This window comes from Mus caroli, chromosome 1, assembly GCF_900094665.2.
Source record: "Mus caroli chromosome 1, CAROLI_EIJ_v1.1, whole genome shotgun sequence".
Classification (NCBI taxonomy): Eukaryota; Metazoa; Chordata; class Mammalia; order Rodentia; family Muridae; genus Mus; species Mus caroli.
In genome coordinates, this window is record NC_034570.1 from 145,274,474 (window position 1) to 145,291,457 (window position 16,984).

Sequence of the window (16,984 nt, forward strand, 5' to 3'; positions counted from 1 at the left end):
TTCTCTCTCTCTCTCTCTCTCTCTCTCTCTCTCTCTCTCTCTCTCTGTGTGTGTGTGTGTGTGTGTGTGTGCACGCACACAGCCTGCAGATGTCAGATCTCTTGGGAGTGGAGTTTACAGATATTGGTGAACTGCCACATGATCCTCTCTCAACCTCTGAGCCATCTCCCCAACTCCATTCCTTGCTTTCTTACTTGCTTCCTTATTCTTAGTGACGTGTGTTCTTTATCAAGCTTTTCCCCCAAAGGTACCTGACAATGTCCATATTCTGTCCATACAGATAACTGGCACTCTGGGTAGGTAGAGCATTTGATCTTGAAAGCCGTTTTGCTGTTGGTAAGTTTTAGGAGCTTCACTGTTGCTCTCTGCTTTTCAGTGTTGCCACTGCGAAACTCCCTGGCATTCTGTTTCCTTATACCAAATAGTAGCCATATACCCAATGGCTAGAAACTTTCAGAACATTCTTTTCTCTGATGGCCTGAAGTTCACTGCAATTTACCTTGGTGTGGTTTTCCTATATGGAGTGTACTTTTTAACTCTTGGATATTTTAATGGTTAGTTTACACATCTGCATTCTGTCACATGAACTGTTACAATATTGCCAAATGCATAACTTTACATTTAAACACATTTTACCAACTGTGCTTTATACATACACAAATGTGGTAACATATTACATTGTCTCCTTGTTTTCACTGAAACATTCTTACGATACCCTCCCGTCCATGTGTACATGGTATCTGTTGCTCTTAATTGCCACAGCACATGCCAGGGGTGCATCCAACAGTTTACCTATCTAAAATCCCAGCTTGGGATGTCCTGGTGCTTCCCATGCCCACTGCCAAGAAATACACCAGAAATAACATCTTTGCACACGAGTCCATGGTTTTATTTAAATCTGGCAATGCTGAGTCTTTTGTTCTGGGAACTTCTCTCATATTTTTCTACGTTAATTCTTTCTTCCTGCTTCATTGTTCTCTTTATTAAACTTTCTTACTAAAGTGCTGGCTCAATTGTAAATGTTTTGAAACAAGGTCTTACTATGTAGCCCAGGATGTGATTTTTCCTGCTTCTGCTTCTCAAGGGCTGGGGTTATGAGTGCCTGTCACCATTCCTTGCTCTTAGAGTCGATCAGTGTCTGTCTCTCTCTGTCTCTGTCTCTGTCTCTCTGTCTGTGCCTCCCTCTGTCTCAGTCTCTGTCTCTCCCCTAACCATACTTTCTAAGCGGTACCCTTAATTTCTCACTCCAACTTTCCTATCTTTTTGGTTTGATTACATGTTGACATTAACTCAACTTTGTACTGCTTTCACATCAAGTGCATGTTCCATATAATTCCCACAGCCCTTCCTCATCTCAACACCCTCTCGTCATGAGCTATTATTTTGTGTATGAAGTTATGTCTCTATCTCTGCTGGTATCAGACATGAGCTTGTACGTTATCTTTTACTACCTGAGCTGCTCACAGTCATGCACGTCTCTTGTCTCCTTATTATGCTGCTAAGGTACCTTCACACTGGGCATTTCCCTCCAATGCTGCTGATCCCTGGCTGTGTGCTCACACTTATGAGCAAGGCAATGGAAACTCTGCATCCTCAGCTGGGGTCCCGTGGTGTGTCAGTGCAGTGGGTGAATGGCAACTGGCTTCAAAAGACCATTCATATTCTAATTCCTGGAACTCCTGAGTGTTGCCTTATTTGGAAAAAGAGTCTGCAGATACCAGCAAAGTTAAGTGTATTCAGAAGATGAGATCAAACTAGATTACCCAGTGATTCTAAATCAAATCACAAGTATCCTTATAAGAGCAAGACAGAGGGCGATGACAGAACGGGGAGAGGAAGAGGCCATGTGAGCCCTGAAGCAGAGACTGGGGTGATGTGTAGTCATGGTGATAGTCCAAGAAATGCCTGGATCTACCAAAGCTGGGTAGGAGATGGAAGAAATGATTCTCTCCAGGCCTTGGAGGAGCACGGGCCTGCCAGATCTGGAGCTTGTAACTCAAAAACTACCAGAGGATTAAATGTCCGTCCATTTTATGCTACCTGGATTGTGATGTTTATTGCGATAGCCATAGGGAATGAATGTGGTGAGCTTTGCTGGGGGCTGACGGAATGGAACCTATTTCTCTGACCTCACCAGACTGTCAAAAAGACAGATCTTTTTTCTTTTAAGACAGAATCCCCTCAGTAGAGTCCTCTAAACTATTGCCAGATTGCTGCTTCTCTGAGAACACAGAAATGGGCTGGGGAGCTGACACTCACCTTAGGAACTGTCACTTAGTCCTCTTATTTCCATGACATTGTCAAGACCACCTTAAGATGCAGTGAGCATCACCAATCTAACCTTTGGTGGCTCAGACCTCGGCTTCCTAATGTGTTCAGGGGGCAGATACAAGCCAGTATTATCTAGAGACTGAGCAGGTAGTATGACTTCTTACCACTCTCTTGTTTTCAATAGCATGTACACTCCAGCTCTCAGGAATATTTGCTGTCTCTAGTTCCCAATCCTTTCTTGAGCTCAGAAGAAGTGTCAGTCTGCCTGTTTATTATCATTTTCCCTTGGAGGCCATTAAACTTCAGCTTTTACAACTACTGTGGCGTTAACCATTTGTTGAATAAAAATGGTTTGTTCACCGTCTCTTCTGCTGTTATACCTTTTGGTTTCTTTGTTCTTGTACCTTCTTAGTGTGCATTTCCTCTATTCATAGACTTTCCCAAAAGTCACCAACTTGTTTCAATCAGCTATGTGTAAACATAAAGATCACTTTACACACTATCATTCGAAGAACTCATACCGGTCGACAAAATCACAATCATCATCACCATCTCCATCATCATCACCATCATCTCAACTTTGTTTAGGAAAATATAGTGTTTTATAGTATATTTACTTAGACTGAGCCATCTTAAAATATTACATTTTAGCTTCTTTATGCTCCATGCAATGTCCCATTTCTCCATCTTCACTGGGCTATTTATCTCCATGTATTCCATTATCCTATGTTATTCTAACACATATCTTATACCCCATGCAATTTCCAGTCCTGTTTGGAAGCATCTCTAATGGCTTTAGACTGCAAAAATTTGTTCCTTCACCCCAAACAAATTGTTATTTTCCACACTGGTCAGTAAAATCAAAATTTGCACTCCCCATTTCAAATGGCAAAAGCGTCTCTGCAAAACATGGTAGACACCGGGAATATAAACCGCTATAAATGAATTCGAGTTACAAGCATGAGATGTGATGTCCAATATACTGCAAAGCAAGCAATATTTTTTGAGGATAGAGTCTCTATCTTCCTTAACTATATGTCTACAGCAACCAGCACAGTGCTTGACACAGAGTTATTGAATGGAAATATGAATGGGTCAATGAACTCACAAGGTACTGTGTTTACAACTGTACACAACATATAGATTGTTTTAATGTCTAAAAATAATCAAGATGATTAAAACAGTCATCTGTTACTGCACTGACATAGCTGGGATAACATTGGCACAAGGGTCTGTCCAGTGTCTTTGACGTGACAGGTAAGTGAGTAAACCTATCTTCAATCAGAATGTATTAGCCCCCAGATAGCAGCTCACAAAAGGAGATAAAAAAACGTACGGCTTACCCGGAAAGCACTCCCAGGACGAGGTTGAGAACGAAGAAGGATCCGATGATGATGAGGGGGATGAAGTACAGCCAGTTCCAGGTGGCTCCTAAGGCATCATTGGTCTGAAAGAAAGAAAAATGGTTTCGTAAGATTTAAAGCCACCCCAGGAGCAAGGCCTACATTCCAGAGGTTTCATACAGTGGGTGATGTAACAGTCATGGCGTGATACAGTTCAACATTACCTCACCCCCATCCCCACTCCACTTTATTGTAAGACAACTCACATTTTACCCTGTGCCTAGTGAAGGTCACATCAGTATCTCTGCAATATCCTGAGTGAGAGAATTCTAATACCCTTACTTAGAAGAAGTGAAAACTGAATGGAAAAAGCCAAAAAAAAAAAAAAATTCCTAAGGTTATAAAAAGGTGAGTTGGCTTTTTAGTTCTTGGTAACATTTATTCTCATTCTTTGCACTCTTAAGCTAGATAAATAGAAAAAGAAAAAAAAAAACCCAAGGGCAGGCTGAACTTGTCACCCTACCCCATGGGTGTTAGAAAAGCTCTTAGAAGAGATGCTTAGGATGAATTAGGCTCTTGCTTATGTTCTGGGGTTAGCTGTCCTTTACCCATCACAAGCTGGTAATACAGAGCTGGCCCAGGTCTGGCCCCAGCAAAGCCCTGGGCAGAACAAAGACTATGTCTAGATTTTCAGAGTGATAGTACGAGATCTGATCACCCTCAAGCTCTCTCATCAGGCTCCCTTCTCCCCTACCTCTTGCTAATACAGAGAAGTGGGGGGGAGGACACAGAAATATAGATTATGGATTCTTGTATCCAAGTTGGATACAGAGTTGCTGAGGCGCCCAGAACTGAGAAAGGGTGACTTGCCATGTCTTATGAGACCCTTGAAATTTGAGCTCCAAGAATACTCTCAACAAAGGGTCTTGTTCATTGGGTTCTTCCTGCTCAACTTTTTCTGAAGGGATTTTCTGGATTTGTACTTCCCGCATGCAGACCTTTGAACACACTCCCTAACCCCACCCTTCATGAATCACTTTCAATATCCATTTGAAACTCACAATGGATATTTTGTCCCTAATTTATTGGGGAAACAGGTCCCTCAAGATCAAATGCCAGATCTAGAGCTAATGTGCTGACTTAATAAAACTAAGTCCAGAGCTCAGAACATCTGTGGTGCAGTGCTGGCCCATCCATGTCTTCTATGTGCCTCTTAATCCTTACTACAAAACCCTGGGAATATATCTTAAAGTGGTCATCCTCATGTTTCTTGTGGACTTATATAAACCAAATCAATTTTTCCCTCTCCAGTTTGTCTCATTTTTTCCCCCATTCCAATGTCAAGCCACATAACTTATCTGTGGATTGGCTATGGCCGCTGTCACTGGACAGTCAAATCTTCCATTAAAAATAATCCCAAGTCCTTTTGGCAACTTTGTGTCTTTTGTTCTGGCCCTGCACTGATCACAGATCAGATCACTGGAATAAAGTTGACTCAAAATTTGACACAAACTACATGAAAAAAAATTAAACTGTATGGAACAAAGTTCTGCCTACTTCAGTGTCAGAGACTTAGGTCTTTGGCTTACCGGAGTCTTGGATAGATACAAGTAGAGAGGACACAGGGCAAATCTCAGAGAAAGCCATGTCTCATCATCAGAAAGAAGATGCAGCAGAACCAGATGCTGAGAGCAAGTGGGGTGTGAAGAACAGGGCAGGCGGGTGTGGCTGAGATGACTGAGGTGTGCATCTTGCTGTGAGCTAAGGTAGACACTGATGCTCACCACAGAGCTCTGCCTGTCTTCATGATTATGGGGAATCTAATATATCTTTCAAGTCTTGTTAACTTCAGTGGCTCCGGATGAATACAATCCACTTGCTTTAAGGGTTCAATAGTCCCTCCTTCAGTGTTCTTTGGCAGCAGGGACAAAGTTTACGCCAAGCACCCGGATCAGAGCTCAGCTGCCCATAAAAGTGTCAATATCAGCAGTGGCAATGTTGAAATTGTGGAGTTTGAGGTATCTCTGATCTCCCACTGAACTGTGGTTGAAAGGGAGCTAGGGCAGCTACAGAGTAAAACCTATATAACTATATAAAACATTGCGTACTCTGCATTGCCTTGATTTGTAGAAGGCAAGGATGGCATTTTGTGGAAAATGGGTTTGGTAACCAAAGAAAGTTAGGGAAATGGCAGATTATCTATGTCTCACAGCTAGTGAGAAGAATGGTGGAAAGACATATTGCTTACTTCATTCATTATACCATTTCATTAACTTCCTTGGTGGTGAACCCTTCTCTTTCAAAAAAAAAAAAAAAGAAAGAAAGAAAAGAAAAGAAAACTCTATGAATACATCAGAGGATATATTCCATGAGACAAAAGGATAAGAGAATCTCCCTTATTGACTAAGACTCTGAAATGTCCTTCCTAATACCTCTACAAAACTCACATGACAAATAGTACTGGTCCAGCCAGAGTTGGCTGAGAATGCTTTGGGTTTACTCTTAACTATCTGAGTATTTTAATATCTGGGATGTGACGAAGACTTTGGCATACACAGAGGTAATTAATTAATAAATGGCCACACTTTGAAGATGACGACGCGCTTGTTAAAAATAGATCAATACAAATCCATCCTGGTAACACTTTCTCCATCTGTGAAATTTCCTCTGAATTACACACGTCATCAATTTCAGCAATGGGGCATCCTGGAAGAAGAAAAAGGAAGAAGAGGAAGAGAAGGGGGGAAATGAATAGCTGTGAAGACATCAGCCCCAGCAGCTTGATGTTCTGGGGGTTAAGGAAATGACTGGCAGCTCAAAAGGTCCTGCAGAAGAGAGAAGCTTGATAGCGCCTGTCCGCCATCACTCACGGCCCTTCAACACCACTGCTGAATTCCCTCCACACTCAACTCCTAACAAGCACTTTCCTTCTTGTCCTCCTTCCTCCACCTTTTCTGACCAGGTGGCTTCCCACCCCTTCACATGTTTATTGTGATCCAAAAGCCAACGGGATGAAGGGGACACTCCTCATCAGAAAGTGGGCAAGCAAAGGACGTTGCTCACGATTCCCTCCTTCAAAATGGCAAGGTTCTTTCAGATGCTAAATGGAGCTTTCGTCTCCTTCTGATTCATCATTATTAAAAACTTAAAATTGTCCAGTGTAGGAGAGATGTCTATATTTTAGTGTGTATATTTTGAGACTTAAAAAAAATGAAGCAATCAACAACGCTGAAGGCATGAAGCATCCTGATACTGTGAGTCAGGGTTCCATTGGCAGTGTGGCCAGAGTCGGGTCATTCTCTTGTGCTGTCCAGGTGACTGTCTCTAGGGGGGATAGGAGGTCACAGTCTGGAGAAAAAGAGCTTCCCCTTTTGCTCATCACTGTGCCTGTGACTGTTACAATGCTCAAAGGGCACTATTGTGTCTAGGATACTCAAACCTTATTTTGAACTTTAGGAACATGAGATAGCCATGCTAAGGTCTTCAGATAAAATCCTGATGCATGAGACTGCAGCTTCCAAAATATAATCTGCTAGTTCCTGCCCCAGTACAGTCTCATAGGAGAATCTTTCCCACCCAGACCTCTAATGGGAAACAACTGTGGATTAGGCCTTTCCCTGCAATGAATGTCACCTAGAGAACAACCTCTTCATTTCACACCTATGGAACACTTGCCACAATGATGAACTTTGGACTGAAGGATATCTGAGTGTCTGGCAAAGCTTAGTCTGTGTGATATATCATACCAGAGAAAATTTGCTTGTGGATCAGAGTCCCAGGTATGGAAGACACCTCAACTGGATTATAGGTGCCTCCCACTTGCTAGATCTGAGATGGGCGTAGCAAAAATGAAAAGGCGGAATCACTGGCCTCATGTCCTCATATGACAATCTCAAGCCTCACATTGATTGTTTGCCCTTTAGAGCCAGATGCTATTCTCCTGACCTTAGACATTAGAACTCCAGCTGAACTTGACATTGGGACTTGTACAAGTAACCTCCCAAAGACTTGTGGCTTTTATTTGGCCCTGGTCTAAGAGCTGTACCATTACCTTCCATTGTTCCAAATCTCCCAATTTAGGTAGAGGCATACTGGTTCTGCTGGTTTCTACTGGCTTCACCAGTTTGCAAACAGCTTCATGTGAACATCCCAGCCTCTGATTCTCCTACTAAACCCTTTCCTCCTTGGTCCGTTGCTTTTCCATGGAGTACCCTAGCAGGCCTACCACGTGATAGGCATTAGAGAGAGCTTTTCCTTGGCTCATTGTCCTCTACTTTTAAGGGTTGATGTGCCTAAAATGCACATTCCTCTGCCTGGCCCTTTTCCTGATGCTAGTCTAGCTGTTCCTCCTCCTTCTCACCTGTCGCTTCACTGAATGGCACACACATGCACATGTGCACATGACAACGATGATGACAGACAGAGAAAGAAGTTTGGGGGTGGCAGCCCACCTGCACAGGAGTGCTCAGCGGGTACCAGTCCTGACATCGTGGGACTGCGTTTCTTTGGGAACCTGCCTGATTGAGGGTGGTAAGCTCACCCACTCCCTGTGTAAACAGGCACACATGGCAATTATCACATTAATCTTCGGGGGTGGGGTGGGAGAGATGCAGGAAGATAGGGCAGGAGGAGCCAAACTGGAGAGAAAGATAGGAATGGAAAGAGCAAGGAGAAAGGGGCCTTATAGTTCTTCCTCTCGGAGGACATACATTCAGAACTCTTACAGGGTCCTACCCAGCTCTGTGGAAAGGATGCTGAAGCACCTGCCAGTCATGCTCTTGCTTTCTCAGAGCAGCTCTGAGCAGAAAAGCTGAACTCCCTATGACATGCTTATGGCTGAAAGTATTGGGAAAGAAAGAGCAGGTTCCTGAATTCTTTAGAAACAGTCTTTGGGGAACCCCCTTATTCCCAGGTTTGAGGCAGTCCTAGGTGGAAGACCCAAACCAGATTGCAGGCTTCCTTAGCCGAAGCACAGCTTCCATTTGAGGTCAGGGGGATTCTCTGTCAGGGTTTTGCATATCTCTGTCAGGTATTAGCATAGCCTTGGCCTCCACTTAACAGATACCAGTGGGAATCCCTGAGTTGTGACAAATGAAAATGTCTCCAGAATTTCCAAATGGTTTACATGGAAAGATACAAACAGCTTCAGACTAAAAACCTCTGGCCTCGGGACTCCATCTTAATTAGAGATCTTCAATTTCACTAATTACTAATAGCTCAGGTTGGAAGGTGGTGGAACAGCTACCAGACTGCCAAAAGAGACAGACCATTTGTCTCAGCCAATGCTAACCACTCCTAAGAAAAGGAACATGGTTATGAAATGTGAATACAGATGTAAATTCTCAACAAATACCTTCTGCCAAGGTCCCGAACCAGGCAAACGATTCCTCAGCAAGTAACTATTCCTCCTTGTCCCTCCTCCCTCCTAACACATCCATGGGGGCCTCCATCCTACCCCAAGGGACTTAGGTGGCCTGTTTTGGAACTCAAATGATTTCATCCTACACATTCATGAATTACCTACTGAGGAGCAAATTCTTTCCTCTAAAGAAAATCGAACAGCAGAACAGTCACAGTCTTGCTCATCATGGAACTTGTAGTATAATAGGGAATATTCATGTGAACAGGTAAAACACACAGAAAAGTATAATTCCAAATGAGGCCAGTGTTGGTAAGGGACAGTGGAGTGCTCAGGCAGGTGATGGATTCACTCTGGTCAACAGAAAGGTAACGATGTGTCTTAGAGAAAGAATTCCATGAATGAAAGTGAGGTGTGGTCTACAAGAAGGAAAAGGGGTGCCCTCTTTGAATGAATGATATTATCATGCAGTACCTCTCCTGCACGATCCCATGTAGATATTCTGAAACATACAAAAGAAAAAAAACCTCACAGGCTACCTCTTAGATGAATCTTTTCATAATGTACATTACTACATCATTATTCAATAGCCCTTGGGCCTCTTCTGGCTACCATTTTCCTTTCTTAACTGTAACCAAGTCTTGACTTTTCTAAGTATTCATTAGGCAGGACTCATCATTGGTTAGTGCCATGTGAATTCTCCCTTCCATATGTTAAACCACCCATAGGAGTCAGTGGTTTGGGTGTGACAGAGTTTGTGCTGCCCCTGGCCAGACTTTCTACCGATAACCTACAAGAATATTCATCCCCAGCTGCTGTGGGTGCTATCTCTGAATAGCTCTCATGATAGCCTCATTCTTGGCCCCTCCTTAGAAGCCTGTTCCTGGCTAGAAGACCAGCCTCAACATGAACTTCATACCCTTGTGATAATAATGGGAGGACTTGTGGCCAAGATTGATGGTCCATCCTCTGTCAGGCTGGATGAAACACTCGTGTTATGCATTCACACTTGGAACTGCCTATTGAACAAGGCTGATACAAACACTTCTGAGACCACATCTCCGCCTCAAGTTCCCCAACCTACCTACTTTTCTCCCATTCTTTCAGGAATCTCCTAGCACTGATTCATCTATAATCCATTCAATAAGCAAGCACCTCCATCCCAGAGTCGATTTCTATGGAATCTGACTTGAGATGTTTTATACCGTCCGTGCCAGGGCTTTGACTAACCTTAACAGGCTGACAGCACCTGAATCATAGCTGTTTGGTGATATTTCTATCAACAGAGCCACTGGATGCTTTTGCCACCCCATGTTTTAGGAAAATGACACAATGAACAGTATAGCTTATAAGCTGTTGGATATTCTGAATCCCACCCATGTATTATTGAAGCTGGTTCCCTGCATACTAGGAAGAAAATTATGAGTTTACAAGGCCCAATCTATCATTTTCTAGAAGAAACTGAAACCCAGAGAGGCATAATGACTCCTTTGAGGATACAAATTACTGAAGGATCTGTATCCACACTCTAGAGCTGTGGTGACTCAGTTTCATGAGACTCTGACTCTTGTTATCTGGTGGCATCAGAATGCCTGAAATCAATCCCATCCACATTGTCACCATCTTTAAGGCAGTGGTTCTCAACCTATGGGCTGTGATCCCTTTATGGGTCACATATCAGACATCCTGCATATCAGATATTACATTACAATTTGTAACAGTAGCAAATTACAGTTATGAAGTAACAACAAAATAATTTTATGGTTGGGGGCCACTATAAGACGAAGAACTGTATTATAGGGTTACAGCACTAGGAAAGTTGAGAACCACTGTTCTTAGGGAAAACAAACACAAGCAGGATCCTACAAGCCCCAGCTACCCTCCCAGCCCCCAGCAAGGAGGAGAATGGGAAAGCAGATGGAAGGAGAGAAGACAGAAAGTTCTTCCTGAGTTCCAGGAGGCAAGTCATTTCATTATGTCTCAGGTCCTGTAGCAGACTTCATAAACATGCCAAGTACACACAAGCTAGTCCCAGGGCAGCACCTGCCTGAGCCAGGAGCTGTAAGTAACTAATGCTCTCTGTGGAGTATGGTCAGTCAAAGATACCTGAGCTTGATACAGCTAACTTGTCCCTCTTGGCCTGCATTGTCAGGAACTGTCCTGAAGAATACAGCTAAGTCTAACATATACACAAGTAAAACTAGAATACCAGACTTCTAACTTCCAAACCACTCTGCAAAGCCCCCCTATTCTACATATTCTTTTTGGTACTTAATATTGCATATGGCCACATGTCCCATTAGTATTTCCTATGGAATTAGTATTATCACAAGATTATATCTGGAGACTCCATAAAGTTTAAGGGCATGAGGAAGACACTTCTGCTTAAGGTCAAAGCTACTGACATCAGACTATGAATACTGCAATTTAAATAGAGAAAGGATAAAGATATCAAGCAAAGTTTTAGGCGACTTTTCTTTCATCTGAATTTGGAAAAAGAAACTCTCTAATGGCTAATTAAAAGACATTCCAGGCAGGGCGTGGTGGCGCACGCCTTTAATCCCAGCACTTGGGAGGCAGAGGCAGGCGGATTTCTGAGTTCGAGGCCAGCCTGGTCTACAAAGTGAGTGCNCCTGGTCTACAAAGTGAGTGCCAGGACAGCCAGGGCTATACAGAGAAACCCTGTCTCGAAAAACCAAAAAAAAAAAAAAAAAAAAAAAAAAAGACATTCCAAGGAAGGGAGATAGCTGATAATGATAAGTCTACAAATAGTTGCATCAGCAGTACCAAGGAAGGCAATATAAGACAAGAAGAATCAGGCTATAGGGGACTCTCATTGGCAGCCTGAACTACACAGATCTGCCATTCTCCAAGAGTCCTTCTGGTTTTGCTCCTTCCCCTAATCCTGGTTCTACCAGATCTTGGGTCCTTTCATACTTAGAGACTCTCCTCGGATCTATAAGGCTTTTCCTAAGTACACCACTCCAGGATTTCCCTCAGCAATTAGGTATACCTCATAGTAGCATGTATATTCATTCAACATGTCTGAGTAGGTACTGTGCATCAAATCAGTGGGAAAGCAAAATAGTAGTCAAGGGCTTTGGTATCTATAAAAAAGCTAAGTCAGTAGGGGAAAAAAAAGAACCCACCTGCAACTGAAAATTCAGCGTTAAGTGCTATGCTTCAGCATTTAGTCTTACTCACTTATAGATCTTTTTAAAATGGGTTCTGTTCTGTCTCTTTTATATATTGTCCCTCCCTTCCCACTAGGGCTAAATGCTTTTTGGAGAAAGAACCTTATCTCATATTTCTGCATGTACTTCTACCAATACCAAGGATATTACTCTACAAACAAGAGATTCTTAATAATAGTATTGACTAATAAAAGATTATAAATCTCCTGATATTCTTCTGCTTCACAGGCCTATATGAGTTTTCTTCTCTGGAAATAAATAGATCACTTGCAAAATGGCATCTCTGTTGACATACAGCAGGTACACTTAGCTAGCTCAAATGTTCACAGTATATTAGCGCAGACACCCAAGGAAAAAGCGTCAGGATAATCATTTGCCTTGGCTTTCATTTTTCCTTCTCACCAGATTCTGAACAGAAGGTAAATTAATTTATCACGGAAGATATCTGGGTTAATTAACAACTGTGCACCAAACTCTAGGTGATGCTGGTTAGCCTTGCTGGCTTCCTGAAGAAACTCCAGAGCAATTGCTTTTGTGTTTTGTGGTCCCGGGAAAACCTCCTGCTTTTCAATAAGAACTGGGCTGCTTTGCTTGGCCTCAGTGGGAGAGTATGTCCCTAGTTCTGCCACTGAGAATTGATGGGCCAGGGTGGTGTCCAGAGATGGAGTTCCCCCTTCTAAGAGGAGAGGGGGAGGGGGTGGGGAGAAGAGGCTATATGGGTGGGTGGGGGTTCTGGGAGGAGAGGGGGGCTGCAATCAGGATGTAAAATTAATAGCTAAATTAAAAGGGGAAATAACAGCTTGAAAGCAAGGGCCCAAGGTTCAGGAGTTTTTGTTTCTCCAAGACTTAAGTCAGCATCTCTGGAAAGCATGTTAGATTTCACTTGCAGTGATGCTGTGATTAATGAATGCAAGAGGCCTACATGTCTGCTTATCACCTGAGACGTGAGAAGAGCTAGGCGAAACTCTCTTAAGATCTGATGACAGATTAGTTCCCCATACTTGTAGCACTGGGCTACAAGGAAGCACAGGGTACCACTTCTTCCCCTCTCGTGGCTACTGTGGAACTTAGGGGAAGTCAGAGGCTAAATGCTAGTCCCCTTTACCTGTGAGAAGCCTGGTGTACATCACCTGTGTCCTATAACCATCACTAACTCCTGTGCCCGAGACTATCTAAAGGACAATCTGTCCTTTCAGTCGGTGTCTATGTGAGACATCTATTCCCATTCCATCTCAATATGCTTCACTTTGCCCTCAATCCCAGGTTCTAATCATCTACTTCCCAGCATCTTTCTCATCCACTGAGCTATACTCTCTGGTTCACTCTGAAGCTGCCCTCATAGAAGTTCATGTTGATTCTTCCCTTGGCTCACACGTGTATACAAAGCTCAATTCAACCCAACATTTTTAATCACTTGAGGTGAGGTACACATCTGAAACAGAATACAGATAATAAATAGTGGCCATTACTTCCTCAACCTGAGAATGGTGGAAAGAATTGCCTTGTGTGTCTACTACTTGTAGGAAACTTTTGAGTTCATCCAGGTGTGATGTGATAGGGTTAAAGACAATGAGTATCACAAGAACACACCTAAGTTGTCCAAAGGCGGATACTCTATCTGGGACACTAAGAAAACCATTGAAACATCTTAAAATATTGTCCTGTGTCTTTGACTTCAAGGTATCAAAGAGATATTAAAGAGATAAAAGTGGTTTTTACTTCCTCTCGTTAAGCATCCACTTTGGGCTGGACACTCTACCAAGGATATAGCATATACTGATTCTAATCTACATCCTATATGTTAAACACAAACAAGGTAAGCCTGATACTGGAAATATAGATAACTGCCTAGGGCCACTGAGGTCATGGATCTTGGTGGAGAATCTACAAGTGCCATTTTACTAAAGCAGTATAATCCCTAGCCGCCTTCTAATGTCCATCCTTATACTGCTTTAGTAAAATGGCAGCTACTGCTTGTGGACGTTGTACATCGTGGTGCGGAGCCTAGTGCGCACCACGATGTACAACGTCCACTCCTTATAGCTGCCATTTTACTAAAGCAGTATAATCCCTAGCCGCCTTCTAATGTCCATCCTTATAGCTGCCATTTTACTAAAGCAGTATAATCCCTAGCCGCCTTCTAATGTCCATCCTTATAGCTGCCATTTTACTAAAGCAGTATAATCCCTAGCCGCCTTCTAATGTCCATCCTTATAGCTGCTGAAAAGTACACTTCTTATTCCTCACCAAGGAAGCGTTTCTTTGCAATAGACAGAGACCATTACAGAAAACCACGACTGATCAAAAGGTAGAGATGTGGACCCAAGACCCAATTGATCCGTCTACAGCATAACGTATTCCCTAAGGCTTGGTGATTATTTCAGAGGAGGGAGGCAGAAAGATTGTAAGAGCCAGAGGAGCAGAAATCTTGCTATGAGATTGTGTCTCCCAGAAATGTTGGAGAGGATACACTCATCAAGTCTTCCCAATAAGAATGCCAAAATCTGACCTGAACAAGGACATCAAAAAGTATGTTAATGTGAAAGTGGAGAAATGCGGGAGGTTTCAACCCTGGACAAAGAACTGCAGACAGCTAGATCCTGGAGCTGGAAAAAGAAGTCTTTCCAAGGGAGGATAAAAAATGGTCAGCCCTGAAATTTTATACAAAGAAATAACATTATATGGATGGAACAGGTTGTATTCAATGTATTTAGTAATACACACACACACACACACATACAAATACACACATACACACACAAACACACACACACATACAAACACATATACAAACAAGCACACACATACATACACACACAAACACACATATACATACCTGTGTACAGGCATGGGTGTATGTGTGTGTGTAAAAACAAATAAAAAGGAGTCTATGATTTTAAAGAAAATAAAGGAGTGGGGTACATGGGAGGAGTTGGGAGAAGGAAAGGGAAGTGGAAATAATGTATACCTTGTAATCTCAAGCTATAAAAATATATAATAAAAAATAAAAAAATAAAATAAAAAAGACACAATAAGGGTATGCAAGTCTAAATGTCTCCTGGTTAGTATACTAAAGAGCTAGAACCCACACCTAGATTTTCTCTTTCTTCTCTCAGTACGCTGTGTTACCTGGGCCTGTGGGTGGGGAAGAGAAAGAAATAATCATGTCGTTTCCCTTGGAGTGTGTCTGAGAACAGAGCTACAGGTGCAGGCGTTCACAGTAGCAATGCCAGCAGGACGAATGGTTCCTGACTCTCAGAGTTCTACCCAGATGGGATGTTCTTCCTACTCTGCACCCTGACCTCACAGTTTCTTCTCTGCCTCAGACACCTGGTGAATCTGGGAAGCTGACACAGCCAGTTCTGTGGTTAGTTGCACAACTGCCATTCTGCTGCCAGGGAGATCCTGTTAGTCATCAGAGCTGGGGGCAGTTGTCATTTCTAGCCTATATATCTTCCCTTAATATACTGTAGCATTGTCCTGGCCAAAGCCTACAGTGTGTCTGAGCCCAGCCGACCCTATATAAGTTTTCTCCCCAGCACCTGCCAAATACAAGACCATAGCTTCTTGAATGCTGAGTTCTTTCCTAGCTCCATGTTCTTTGTTCATGTTGCCGCTATACTCTGGGGTGCCTGCCTCTGCTTTTCTACCTGAAAAGTTTGGACTCAAAGCTTGATTGAACCTGACATTTACTAGGAAGACTTCCCAGAGGCTACCACACTTGAGTTTTCTGTACTTTATCCCAATACCTCACCTACCTCTCCCCTGTACCTGCTGAATGTAGTATTCTCTACCACAAGGCTCTACACTCAACTGCAAGGAGCAGGTGGATCCAAGTTCCCATTCCAACTTAGCTCTCAGTAAGAACACAGTACATGTTTGTTGAAAGAGTAAATATTAATAAGCTTAATGGGTGGCCTTATAAGACATGGTAGGATAGCTCAGCAATACTTTGCTGAGCATTGCCCCTGTAATTCTAGTGCTAGGAAAGTAGAGTCAGATGGATCACTGGGGCATTCTGGACAGCTAACCTAGCCTAACCAGAAAGTTCCTGGGGCCAGGAAGAGACCCTGTCTTACTTGTCTCGGAGTGATTAGTACCTGAGCAATTACACTTGAGGCTGATCTCTGGCCTCTATGTACAAACAGGTGCGAGAACACAAGCACCCACAAGCGCAGCATTCACATCCACATGAACATACAAGTAGATGAACATACCCTAAACAAATAAGCCTGAAGTCATCAGAAGGAAGGAAAGGAAGCAGGAATTGGGGAGGGGAAGGGAGGGGAAGGGGTGGGAGAGAAGGAAGAGGATGAGAAAGGTCTTTCAAAGAGTTAATTGAATGTGTAGGGGTTTTTCCATGACTAAGAGGGCATAGGTGATTAAAGGGAATTTATCAGGGATTATCATTTAATAAGCTCTTCCTGGGTCTATCTTACCACAAAGACTAACTTATAATCCTCCCCAGAGGAGAGAACCTCTATCACTCTTATCTCTGATGAGCTGGGGAAAGGATTAAAACATGACTGCTAGACTCTGCCCTCTCACACAGTGACAGTCACAGCTGTACGCAAAGCTGGGTAGGGAGATAGAAAAGACAGCTCAGCTGGGAATGGGATGGGCTACTTTCTTGGAGGACCCCCAAAGACCCAGGGAAGTCTCCCTCATTCAGAAAAATACACAGCAATCCTTAGAGACCAAGAAAGGAAGTGGAAGTCCTTTGTAGGGACATCAGAAAGCAGTGCTTTGCAATTAGCCTCCAAACGATGACACTATTGCATACACTAGCAAGCGTTTGCTGAAAGGACCCTGATATA

At 42.9% G+C, this 16,984-nt stretch overlaps 1 protein-coding gene across 9 annotated transcripts in view; it reads right to left on the bottom strand.

Moving 5' to 3' along the window:
* The window catches only part of Cacna1e (calcium voltage-gated channel subunit alpha1 E), a 486,129-nt gene that overhangs the window by 161,749 nt on the left and 307,396 nt on the right, over nt 1-16,984 (bottom strand). For all 9 annotated transcript variants that reach the window (XM_029476855.1, XM_029476841.1, XM_029476834.1 and 6 more), the window contains one exon: nt 3,615-3,718. In XM_029476855.1, the coding sequence (XP_029332715.1) occupies nt 3,615-3,718 (104 nt within the window). The remainder of the gene's footprint in view (nt 1-3,614; nt 3,719-16,984) is intronic.